Source organism: Halichoeres trimaculatus, unplaced genomic scaffold (genome assembly GCF_033239565.1).
Source record: "Halichoeres trimaculatus isolate MK-OKI-2021-1 unplaced genomic scaffold, fHalTri1.1 fHalTri1_scaffold_21, whole genome shotgun sequence".
Taxonomy (NCBI): Eukaryota; Metazoa; Chordata; class Actinopteri; order Labriformes; family Labridae; genus Halichoeres; species Halichoeres trimaculatus.
In genome coordinates this window covers 12,375,988-12,389,488 of record NW_027437199.1, presented here as the reverse complement: position 1 = coordinate 12,389,488, position 13,501 = coordinate 12,375,988, and the positions used below count along the sequence as shown (strand labels likewise).

Sequence of the window (13,501 nt, the reverse complement as noted above, 5' to 3'; positions counted from 1 at the left end):
AAAGTTGATCTTTTTGTTGTGAAAGACTTCATTTCAATGAAAGTTACAGCTGTTTTATTTTTCTCTTTAAACTGCGTCAACAAAGCGGCAATTTTACCAAACATGGAGTGAAGCCGAGCTCAACTTTATGGGATTGTTTATTTGTGTATGTGCAAATTAAATGTTTTAAACAGTTGAGTTAAAATGAAAACTATACAGTTTCTTACCATACTCAAACAACAAAAAAGTTGAAAGGATACTGAATGATGCCATAGATGAGTAAATCCTCTGTTGTCATTGGATTCTGGTGTCCCAGAATCATAAACACAGTCACATAAATGCCCCCTCGGCTACCTCTGCTTATTGGAGCAACTCATCAGTACAGCCACCTCACTGAGGAGGAGCCATACCTCCTTAGACCATGGCTATGATACTTAAATACTAAATAAATAAATAAATAAATTGAAAATGCATGTTTCTAAAGGTCCTCCAAGGAGTCTTTAACTTGTTCTGAGACAGACTACTTAGCGAGAACACCAGATGAAGACTGTTAGCAACAGAAATTCATCATTTCTACATGTAAAGTTTTAATGCTTAAACCTCCTGAGATAAAGTCAGTGTTGACATTTTCCTCTGCCAAAATTCACAATTAAAGACGCATCTGATGTTATAAACAGAACAAGATTAGCAACATGAATTGATACACACTGACACATGCTAATCATATATAATGTATTCTAACATGAAATCAGAAACAAGGAACAGAGCAAGGAACCCCATATGGATATCCATGATTTAAAGAGAAAGCTTTCAGTCATGTTTCAGGCTCATGGAAAAACAATCTGAGCTTCCAAGAATTTATATCATCCTTTACGGCCTGTCTGCAGCTGCCAGCTAAAGTGATCTGTGGAGTGAAGTGTTGTTCCTGTTAGTCATTCAGACTAAAAATAATTTGAAGAAAGGTCCAGGTTTGGAACTAATGGAATTCCCCTTTTAGAGAAGATCTTAAAACAGAGACATCAGCCTGAATCCTCATCAGCTGATTCATATTCTTAGTGACTGGAACACCATCATCCCTGGAGGGGGGGAGGCGCTTTGTTCAGGCCTAGTCAGCTCAGGTAACGTAACCTGTGGATCTGCTGTCCTGACTCTCAGCAGTGACACTTCGCAGAACTTCTTTGGCAGTTCTGAGGATCACTAATGCCCGTGCAGCTGACTCAGAACTGCTGCTTTCTTTGCAATTTATTCATGTCTTCCTGTTGCCTGGAAACACTTGAATAAATTTCTGACCCATATTTTTTTGGCTGTTGCCAGGTTCATTGCCCATCTAGAGCTCTGAAACAACTTTCCCAGTGTATCATCAGCCACAACAGTAATGATACACCAGAGGGATGTAAACAGATAACGTTGTAGTTTATATAATCCCATCAACTCTAAAGCATTTTGACTTACTGACTTCTCCATTATAACAAGCTTTCCTTGCCTGCTCCCCATCAGTTCCTGCAAAACTTGTTAGTATTGCCACGCTAGCACAGATACACATTTAACACAGAGACAAGCAGAAGACTGGCCAACCAAACAACTTGCAGACACTTCTTTTTATTCATGTTAAGTTAAAACAAGAACTCTCTCCATGAAAGCATTTTGTCTGGGAGATGTTTTCTACTCAGACACAAAGATGTTTGGTTTTCCAAATGCTGTCAGGTCATGTAAATACCAAAGGGACTGCCATTGTTGTGCTATGATGGGTAAGACAAGGCGTATGAGCTGTCCTTTTTTAGAATTCATGTACCATAAAATCAGGAGTCTAAGTTACACAGGGAAAAATGACACAGCTTGAGTTTTTTTTTTCTTCCTGTGTGACAATTTGCCTTTTGCAAAGTTCATAGCATTTAACATTTAGCATATAACTCATTTTTTAGTTTCTATTTTTTCCTGAACCTTCTGAAAGTCAATTGAGCCACCGTATTATTGATGGTTGTGAGGTATGGACTAGCCTACTTCCCATGACCAATTCATGCTCAATCCCTATTAAAAAATAAATAAATAAATAAATAAGAAAAGACTTAAAGATGGATGACACATCAGTGCCTTTTATTCAAGCTGTTAAAAAGTGAAGTCAGAACACCCTTGTGACGGCGCTGACATCTGTTGTTAGTGATAACATTTAGAGCTACTGTAAGTGCAGTAGGGATCAGCTGGTGGAGCGACATGATGACATAAGCTAAGCTAACAAACACACGTTTCGGTTACTGGCAAATTATCAAAGATTCATCAGGTGGTAAAGTCCAAATTGCAACAGATTGTTGTGGTTTGAACAGTTAAGTAATGTTCAACATTTCATTTCTCTTCTGCTTTGATAGTACATAGCATCTAGGGCTGGGGCGATATGCTACTCTTCAAATTCGATTTAAATTGCGGTTCTTCGATATTTGTGATTTTTGTGATTTTTAGTTTGCTTTTTTAACACCAGACGATGTGAATAAGTTAAATGATACTGTCTACAGATTATATCAGGAGCCATATTTTCCCATGAAATGCACATCATGTGAGTCAGAGAGAAACATTTCACCCTCTGCTGGAGAAAAGTGGTAACATTTTTCCAATCCAGTTTATGAACAAAGACTTAAACAAAACATTCAAATTAAAAATAAATAAATAAATGGACGAAGAATAACAATATCGATTTTCTTTTTTTTTTTCCCCACCCCTAATAGCATCACAAAGCTGTCACTCTCAGTATTACACCCATTGTACCATCAACTTAGCAGGAAATGTTGCAGTCAGATGAGTCATCTTTCTGCCATGGCCTTTAGTGTTTGCAGCAGTACCTCAGTGAAAAGGTCATTGACCTCAGCAACAACTAAAGCTTGTGATGATGTCAGCTGTGCCTCCTGTGATTTTTAAATGAAAAAAAGAAAAAGGTTGTGAACTTAAAAAAACTTGGTCAGCTCACACAGAGGAACTGAGGTCACAGAAAAGCTAATTTCATTGATGCTCCTCCCAGTAAAAGCCTTATCAGTCAATTTTTGACTATGTAATAACAATATTTAGACTCCTTGTGAGGCCTGAAGCCTGATTGTCAGATTAAACCCTCTGTTTTATCTGAGGCTTCTTGAAGCAGAGTAGACTTAATCTGCTCTGTAATGTGGAAGCTTTAAGCCTGGGATAATTGCCTTCTATCAGAAGTTAATCTAAATGTCCTGCTCTCAATGTTATTGCTCCATAGCCTCATAGCACCACTTTACTCTCTATAACAGGCAAATCAATGCTATCAAAGCATTGTAGAGCCTCTTTTAAATTGAATTTCCTGTACCCTTAATAACTTTGAAGGAGATTTTCAGGATAGGTTTTATTTTCAAAAGAGCAGCAGAACAAAGCTGAGCTGAATTATTAATGGTTTTCAAAGCTGGATAATGAGAGAGAGGAGGTCTGACTACCATACATGTGGCCACCTCACAGCAGGCCACCTCGCCAGTCTTGTTCTTTCAACGCAGGCGGTCGAGCAGCTGTGTCTTCTTCACTGCAGCTTCAGTCGGCGGGTGCCTTTGCCGCAAATGCATAAAACATTAGGTCCTTTCTAGTCTCTGCTACCTGTTGGCATGGACCCAGGCTGCCCTTTGCTCTGCTGCTCGACTGGTTCTGAAACCACCCCGGTTTCATTTACACTCTCCCCCTGAAACAAATAGTGCTGTATGCAGAATGGTAATGAGGCCATGTTTCCATTAGCTGTTCCTCATCAGTGTTTACGCCAGCTGATTGGCATGCTCCATTAATGATCTGCCTGCTTTGGCTTGCTTGTTTACTTTGCACCAAGTGACCGAATGCTAATTTTGCCAGCATGCATCCCATGCTGCATCTGTAGAAGTTTAAGATGATGATGACATGAAAACTGCTGCGTTGATAGATAAGATCTGTATAATCATCCTCATCATCATAAGTATGTGCAAGCTACAGCCTGAGTTTACACATGTATCAGCTGCTTGATATATCTGATACTTAATGTGCATGTTAGAGTCTTTATGTGAATGAGCAGTTTATATAAGCTTTCCCTTCATTAGATGTCAATAAGAATTAGATTTGTTTACTTATTACTTTGTTTGTAAGTGCTAATAATGAGACGATAAGATGAACAACTGCTAATCTTTGATTCTATTTATCTCTTGTTTGAGAATAGAAATATCTCCCATTAGACTGAAAGCTTTAAAAATGAACCGGGCAGACTGGAATCTGAATCACAAAAATATTTCTGAGAATCTAAGAATTTTGGGCACCATGAAAAAAACCACATCAGACCACATTGACCCAAACACTGAGCAAGTGTTTATATCATTCTTTAGTCATAATTGTCTTATTAGAGAATGCTTAAGGAGCTTTTCCCTTTAGTGGGTGGAACTACAGTCCTACCAACAGGGTTACATTTTTAAAAGATTGAATTACACAGGCCCTTTCCCAGCCTGCTTTCCTAATACAGCATGAATGTGAAATAAAAGTAGAGGTCACACTATCGTCATGGATTTTAGTGTTTAACCTCAAGGTGCCGTGTTCACACCGCAAAAACTGAAATCTTATTAAGTGTTTTGGTTTTATTTTCAGTAGAAAATGACTTTTTAGATTTAATATGAGCCATATTCACCTGACCCGTCCAGAAAAAAAATCTTGATGATGAAAATCCGCCAATGAAACAAGAGAAAAGTAACTTGTATTAAGACATAATTCTAGTTTCAAGCAAATTTTCTAGGACATTTTTTCTTACTCCATCGGCAGATTTTTTTTTTACTTGTTACAAGCAATTCAGACCGAATTTTTGTCTTTAAATAACTTGAAACAAGACTGTTTGGGACTGATAAGCTGAATGTGGCTTATATCAAGTATAATAAGAACATTTTTACTTAAAATAAGACAAAAAACAATCGATAAGATTTCAGTTCTTTGCAGTGCAGACTTTGCTGAAAAATTTTGGCTTTAAATGTTAATGTAACACTGAGATATGTGACCAGTCACTGCAGCCAGGTAAGTTAGGAGCTTAAGTTAAAGTTTTCAAAGTCAGGTTTAACACACCTTTCTTAGCTTCATACTTAAAATTTTAAGCAGGACTAAAAATGACAGAAGAGATAAACAATGTCCCCATTTCATTCAGGTGTTTGAATGAGCTCAAGTAATTTAAATGAGTAAAACCAGGTATAAGCAAAGGCTATAAACCTTGGCTTCAAAGAGCTTTAATGATTAGATACAAATTTATACGCATTTACAAGAATGTGGAAGCCAGATAGGTTTTCCCTGAAGCCACCTTGTCACTGATCTGTTGACATTTTTGCTGAATGAAGCATGAGTCATAGCTTGACTCACTCTTACAACCAGAGAGCTGCTTTCTCCTGCTCAGCAGCTCATAGTGACAGAGAGAATTATGATGCAAATCTTTGTTTTTAAATTAAATAGCTAATTTTGACTGTCAAGAAGGACTTATTTTTACTTTAAACGCTACTATTTCTCCTCAAACTCAGCTCAGTTAAAAGCCTTTTTCCATCCTCCTGCAAAAGCACAGTATAACTCGGGCAGCTGGTATTGACATGAATTCTGAATCGGCAAAAAATGCTTTTAATTTGACCTACCGAAGACAGATTTCTTGTTCCTATTAAAGTGATGTTTAGACAGAATACATCTTTAGCAGAGAAACACAGGTTTTTTGGCTCCACCCACAGAGGATTTACTCAGCCAATCAGGTTATTAGTCTCCAAAGCACCCTTCTTAGACTCCATTCTGCCTTTCTCTTATAGTAGGTGATAAGAAGTGTCCTGTGCATGCTCTCACCGTACAGTATGTTTCTGCTGCTCTGTCTCACTCCTGTCTCCTGTCCTGTCTCGGTTGACTCGGCTGGCTCGGACTCGGATCGCTCGGTTGCCTGCCTGCCTGCCTGCCTGTGTGTGTTCATGTCCTCTTCCTGCACCACCACAACCACCACCACCTCCACCTCAACCACCACCTCTCTGTCGCCCCCCCTCATCTGAAGGCTATGAGAAATCCCGGAGCTTAAACAACATAGCGGGCGTGGCCGGTAACGCCTTGAGGTTGTCGCCTGTGACCTCGCCGTATGGATCTCCCTGCCCCCTGCGGCGCTCCCGCTCCCCCATCCCCTCCATCCTGTGAGACGTCCAGCCCTCCGCCACTTTGGCCAAAACCACCCCACACCTTACCCCACACACACGCCATCTCCCTTTGGTATTACACCTGAACTCTTCTAGATATTTGTGGCTAGCGGATAAACACCTTTGTAGCTAAGTTTTTGTTAGCAGCTTTAGCTAATGCTCCTCTTTTTTCCTTTTTCCATCACGGTACATGTGCTTAGCTTAGCTTAGCTTAGCTTCATTTCCCTTCTGTGTCACCTGGACTCCTCTTTAGCTCAACTTTGCCCCACTTTGAGACTTGCAATAAAAGAACTCTACTGGTGGCTTCAGAAGTAGCAGCCATAACAATTAATAAAGGACACATTACTAATCAGGGATATTAGATGTTGCTATATTTAGGTACTTTGAAAAAGACGTGCTTCCATTAAAAGAAAGAGAGATGTCACATCATTTTAAACTCATACAACTGTGACTTGTCTTTGGTTTATATTATTTTTGGGACGGAAACTGGAGGGGAGGAGGATTTGTCTTTCAGGAGTGTATTTTTTGACTCCCACATACACGTCTGTCACTTTCACCTGCTGCTGGGCCTGCTCGTGTTTTGCATGGATCATCCCGTAACCATCGTCTGCAAGCCACGAGGCGAGGGGAGAAGGGAGAAGGGATGAGACTCAGCAACATATACATCCATACGGAGTATTTTTTAATTTTATGTTATTATGCTGGGGGTTTAGAGGGTTACATCTGACTTGTATCGTGTCTCATTTTGCCATCGGCTTCACCAACAATCCACTGAAGACACAAAAACAAAGAACACCAGCTGGGTGTTCCTTCTTCTCTGCATGTGGGTTTTTCATTCATCTGCTGCTATTTTCCAATTAACTATCTCCCCACCTCTTGTATGTTTTCTTTCCTTTGATTTAGTGCCCACCAAAGCTGTTGTGTCTCTGGTTGTTTGCTCACAGATAGCTGCAACGAGGTTGTCTTTACTGGTTTCACACAAGCAGAGAGCAGTGTTCTGTCTTAATGTCCCCATAGGAGGCACTGCCATGTCAGGAAGGTAAAATTCTAGGCGAGTGTGGGTGTCACATCACAGTGCCTCTCGTTTCTTTCACTTGATTTATTTTTTGTCATAAATTAAAACTTGTGTTTAATTGAGTGGTGCTCAAACCTGGGATTTTTATAACAATGCTGGATAAGCAGAAAAACATGCACTCCTGATAGCACATTTAAAGGTGCTGCTTGTAGCATATTGATACAGGAAAATTCCAGTGTTTGGTCTTATTGGTGTAAAAACATCAAGGGACAGAGGAATGTGCAATTTGTATCATGTAAAACCAGATTTGTTTGGAAATTTGCATCGTTTTCACCCTTGAAACAGATGGTAACACTTAAAATAGGTTAAAAATGCTGTGCCATCTCTGTGATGCCACCCATTGGTTTCTGAAGCAGCATTTTGGAGCTAACAATGATCATCACTGTAATGGACATATAACAGCTACAGTGTGGCCGCCAGTGTTTCCCGAATTAATCTGAGCTTGTAACTTTGATATCTTAAAAACAAACAAGTTATACAGAAAACAAGTTGTAGACAGATGCATTGCTGCTGTATAGATCAGCTTTTTGAAAAGGAAGGCTGCCTCAAGTGGACACTCAAGGTACTGCAGTTTACAGTATTTTCTGCAGTGATTTTATTTCTGAAGACCAGCGGGGCTTGCTGCTTGGTCAGTGCCTGGATCAAATTGCAGTTCAGTATTTTCAGCGTCCAGCACAAAAGCTCACAGTTCACAAGTGAGCGTCATGCCTTGATCACCAGCTAATCAGACTTAAGGAGGGGGAGTGTCAACTTTGTTTATGTCATTGTCAGCAGGTCAGTACTACCAAAATAAAACAACGCTAGTGAACACATCCCCTAATCTATTCCTTTAAAGCTTTTTAGCATGCAAATGAGTAGCTGTTTAGCTCTGACTGTTTAGCTTCTTGTCTGTTAACTTAGGTCACAGACACTTTGCTACCAGTAATGACTACAGGACCACTTCCTCATTTAAACGTGTTAGCTTATAAGCTGCTAGCATAACAATCATCAAAGCCTATTAGCATCAATAAGCAATACTGAAGAGAAAAAAATTCAGGCCTATAGTTCCATCAAATGTAGACCATGTTTTTGCAAACATGCAAAAATAAATCCAAAGTAACTGTTTTCCCCTTGCTATATGTTCAGGAGCTGAATGCCACACAGTATGAGCATCACAGTCTGCTCTCTGTCTGTTCAATACTGCTAACACAGCATGAAGTCTTTGAGCTACACCTTAGGGTTCAGGGTTCATTAGTTCAACACTTGAGATCTCAAGGTTGGATTTTTTTCTCCCAATTTCACCACAGTAACAGATGCAATAGGAAATAATCGCCTAATTAACCTTGATTAGTTTTGAGTACACTGCACCAACTGGGTGGGAGAATAAATTTGACCATGGAAAGAATAATGGGAGATTTTTCCATGCCTGCCAACACTGCATGGAAGCAGCATGATGTTGCCAGCCATGCTGTTTTTAAGGATTTAAGCCTAATATCACAGAAACTCAGGGCTCCTCGTGAGGGACAACTCTGAGGTAATGTCAAACAAGGATAAAACAGGAGGGTACCATGTCACACTCACCAGACCAAAGGAAAGCTGACCAGTTTCAACCACTGACTGTCTAAAACATGGAGTCCCCATGATATCACTCATCAGTTTCTGAAGCAGAGTTTTAAAGCCTATTGTCAGTGGACACCATATTGGAAATGATAACTAAAGCAATCTTTGGTCGATATAGTGTGAGGAAAAGAGGCAGAGTTGAGGCGGCTGTCGAGTCTTTTGGCTAATAGCATGTCCCTCGAGTCATTTGTGACCTAATTTGGCAAAACTAGCAACTGATATACTTTTAAAACCACTGAGTAATAAAAAATGATCCCACACAGAAAAGTTAAGCTTTTGCTCTAAAGATTGACTTTTTATGAATTAGTGTGTATGTGGTTTCTGGTGCTTCTGCAGCCAGCCCCAAGTGGATGCTTGAGGAACTGCAGTGTTTTAACAGTTCTGCATTGGCTTTATAATTTAAGACTGCGGGTTCCTGCTTCTGAGGTCAGTGTCAGGTTTTGACTAAATCTTTCAGCTTTGGTGAGTCTGATTTGACTGATGGCTTCCAGTAATTCTAGGCTAACAGACTGGTAGTTGCAGAATATAAACATGAAAGTATTTATGATGATTAGCAAAAGGCAAAAATGTGACTTATGTGCACGCAAAAAAGAAACTAGTGAATGCAGAATAAAGTGTTACCAAACTACAGGAACTGACACAACTTGTCCTACTCCCCGTTTTTAATCTCCACAGATTTGTGTTAACTCATCACCATAAAGGGCTAAAAACTGCTCTCAAGTCCCTGAACCAGAAACACTAAGACTCTCACATCATCTCATTTTAACTAAAGCATCCATTTATTCATTCATTCACAGTTTTTCCATGGCATTGCCTCTGAATACCAACAGGTGTGGGACAGCAGACATATAATCATGCAGCCATGTGCCTCGCCCATCCCTGCTGTATGTCCATACCAGTAGCAGGCGGTTGCTAAGCAACTGGCTCCCAGCAAGATGCATCTTTCGCATAGCTCTGCAAAAAAGTCAAACAATTAAAATGATAGCAACCCTTGCAAAACATTCCTCTTTGTCTGTACACTAATTATTTTAAAGAACTCCCCTTTTCAAACCTGTGCAATACACAAAAGAGCTTTTGTGACATTAAGAAAATGTTCTGAAAGGGCAGAATAGATTTGTGTATTGTTCCTTTTTTTAATGTGCATAATTGAAAAACTGCCAGTGTGTGCATGGCAAGATGCTCAACAGAGACAGATGATGCATTTCTGTTATTTTATTTAGACAGTTCATTTCCTATTTGAATGACGGTGGGATAAGTCATCAGAATGAGGACCTGTTGCAGTGGAGGGACCTCACATTGGAGCCACTCCTGCAGGACGAGGAGACAGACTGACAGCCGGCCCGCCGGCGGCTCAGAGAGCAGGACCGTAACAACCAAAAGGAAATCCTGGTGTGACTTTGAGAAGCATTTACCTTTTCCTGATTTCTGTTGTTTTTTGGGAACTCTGGCGAAAGAAAAAGAAGCAAAACAAACTGGACTGGTCTCTCAAAAAGAGACTTCTCATTGTACAGATATCGCTTCTGTAAATATGACAACAACAGCACATCTGGGCCAAGCGGCTCTGTCTTCACATCTTACACTTGATGGCGAGTCAGGTAACAAAGTAAGTGGTTGGTTACACTCAAATCACTTTTCCTGCTGTGGTTTCCCTCCTCGCAATAAGTGTATTAAGATGTATCAGTTGAGGCACTTTGTGTTCTAAAAATGGAGTGTATTCATATATGAACTTACATACAGTATATACAGTGTAGAGAGTTGAATAAATGTGGCATTACAGTCATCTATGCTTTTGTTTCTCTTGGTAAATTTCAGTAGGTTAATTGCTCTGCTGTGTGTAAATGTGTGTGTGTATCCTTTAACTCCAGGGTAAGATGTTCAGGTTGAAAGGCCAGGTAAGCAGGAACCAGTGAGTGGACTTGAAGCTCTCACTCTTCCAGTAAGTTTCAGCACAAACACCAACACGACAGAGTCCCCCCTGTGTTGCAGTTGCCGTTGTAGAAGCCCCCTCCTTGCCCTGCCTGCCTGCCTGCCAGCCGTGCATTAAACATGCAACAACTGCATTTGTGCTGCAGATGTTTGTCTCTCACAAACCAAAATCTTTTACCAAAATATTCCTCATGAAACTCCTGGTGGCTAAAACTGCGTAACTTGATTCTTCCAAACTTTCCCCCCCTTGTGTGTCGGGGTGGAGCAAAAGTGTAGCAGAAGTTTTCCAAGTTATAAAGCGGGGCTTCTAGAAGGGCTATATCTGCACAGTAGCATTCCCATGATCCCAAACTATCAGATTGGATTTGCAATAAAGCATCCGAAAACAAAAAGCGCCGATTCACACTGTGATTTCAGCAGAGACAAGAAGGACTATAGAGCAAAGATGCAGCTGCAGAACTTTGACTGTATATAAAGATGGATGACACATCATTTCTCTTTCTGTTACTAAAGAGTAAGACCAAAATAAAAAATACCTCAAAAAACAGGCACACATTTTTTTTTCTTTTTTTCTTTCCTTTTTTTTGTGAGAAAATTTTTTTTTTCCCAAAAAATAGAAATTGTTTTAGTTAGTTTTTCTTTTTAACCCACATCCATACCCTCCCTGAACCCCGCCCCCCCCCCCAAAATAAATAAATAAATAAATAAATAAAATAATAATAATAAATAAATAAATAAATAAAATGTGGGGAAACCAAAAAACAATAAGAAATAAAAGAAGATAAATCAAAACAGAAAGTCATTAAGTGAATAAGTGAAAAAGCAGTTACACATGAGTAGGTTAATGGTAAGGTATTTGCCCTTACATGCAAAAAAAAAAAAAATATATATATATATATATATATATATCTATATATCTATATATATCTATATATATATATATATATATATATATATATATATATATATATATATATATATATATATATATATATATATATATATATATATATAGTTTAAAGAGTGACCCATGTCCCACCTAGTTAAATGTAGGAGGCTGACACTGTAGCCTTACAGTAGGGGGAGCTTCTCATGTTTTGGCCTCACTTTTTGGATCTGTTGCCCATCTTTTTATACAGTCCAGGCTCCAGCAGCTGACAGAAAGGACTGACAGGTGGTAAAACATGCTACCTGCGCAGCTTTAAGCTGTCAAGTGTCACCCTGTACCCACAATCCTTCTCATGTAGTACATGCGCTGCTTTACTCTTTGACTCGACAAAAGGGAACTGTTCTTTGTGTATTTCTAGAATGATGTTGTGACTTGAAAAAAAAAAAAAGTGTTTATTTTTTTGAATTCAGAACATGTATTTTTGTGTCTTACTGTGGAGTAAACTTTGCTCTAACCTGTGGAAGTCCTGGTAGTCTGATGCTGTGCTTCTCCATCGTGTCCTCAAATCTGTCAGGCTTTTGACCCGAGTTCATGTTTTGTATGTTTTACTGTGAGAGAAAAATTCTAGTTTTGAGTCTGTGTTTGTGAAGCCTTTTGTTGGCATTCCAAAGTGCATGCTGAAAAAACATTATGTCAAACTGTAAAGAAAAAATAAGGTGACATACTGTATATCATGTTCAAACAATGTGTATAGAGTAAAGGTAAATGCTATGTGAGAGATTCACATAAACTATTTATCTTTTATCTTTGCTGGTTCCTTTTTTTGCTTCGTCTCTTTTTTCCCTCCTGTATGCTATCACAGGACTAGTCTGTGTACAGTTGCAAGAAAAAGTGTGTGAATAGTTTAGAGTTACCTGGATTTCTGCAATAACTGGTCATGAAATGTGTTTTGATCATCATCTAACTCACAGAAATGGACATGCACAGTCTGCTTTAACAGATACCACACACGAAAAGTTCTATGTTTTCATGTTTTTATTGGAGGTAAAATGTATGTGAACCCTTGGTCTGGACAAAAATGTGCATACCAAAGCAGCAGATAGGGCATCACAAGCAGTGTGAAGTATTTCATTTTCAACTTTTTTTTTCAAGTTGACCTGGATATGTCACAGGTCATTTATATACCCAAGTGCAGGAATCCTGCATAAAAATAAGTGTAATTTGTAGGATTTTCTCAAATTTCATTCAGTAAAACGAGCAGTCTCTAGTAGTGTCTGTAGCCGTTTTGGCTGCACTTTATCATTTACTCTAATAACACCAGTGGTGCTTCAGTAATGGCATCATGCCTGGCTCCGCTTTAAATGTCATTTCTGAGTAAGAGTACAAAACAAACAGAAATAAGACTCTGTGTTTGTCTGCCGGTGATTCTCTCACAGTTTCAGAGCTGAGATAATGGAGAGCCGGCGCCCTTCTCCTCTCCCACTTCCTCTGTTCTCTGTTCATTCTTCAGCTCACGTCCTGCAATCAGCACGGCTCAACGCACTGTATCTCTGACACATCCTAACTATCTTTACTCCCGTCGTCGTGGAAACAGCCTCAGACATGCCAAAAGAGATGTAAACAGCCAGAGCTTGGAGTGTGCTTTTCAGGACAGGACCCTCCACCCCTCCACCTTCTCCTCTTTACTTTTTCCTCCTCCCTTTTCTTCTTCTCTCCTCCTCCTCCTCCTTGCTGTCTGTGGAGGAGGGACGGGTGTACGGCACCAGCTGCTGAAAATCCAAAATACCAAATTCGTGACATGAATATTGCATCAGATGCTGTTTTAACTTATTCATTCTCCCAGAGTGACACACACGTTTCACCCAGACCAACCTAACAGGTGTCTGG

At 39.5% G+C, this 13,501-nt stretch overlaps 1 protein-coding gene across 4 annotated transcripts in view; it reads left to right on the top strand.

Moving 5' to 3' along the window:
• Positions 1-11,622, top strand: part of kcnc2 (potassium voltage-gated channel, Shaw-related subfamily, member 2) — a 104,056-nt gene extending 92,434 nt beyond the window's left edge. Inside the window, exons 4-5 of one of the 4 annotated variants that reach the window (XM_074697927.1) lie at positions 1,036-1,097; positions 10,020-11,617. In XM_074697927.1, the coding sequence (XP_074554028.1) occupies positions 1,036-1,088 (53 nt within the window). In that variant the 3' untranslated portion in view covers positions 1,089-1,097; positions 10,020-11,617. Of the gene's footprint in view, positions 1-1,035; positions 1,098-5,989 lie in introns of all 4 variants that reach the window. The other 3 variants (XM_074697926.1, XM_074697925.1, XM_074697928.1) reach the window with 3 other exon arrangements.
• The last annotated feature ends 1,879 nt before the right edge of the window (positions 11,623-13,501 follow it).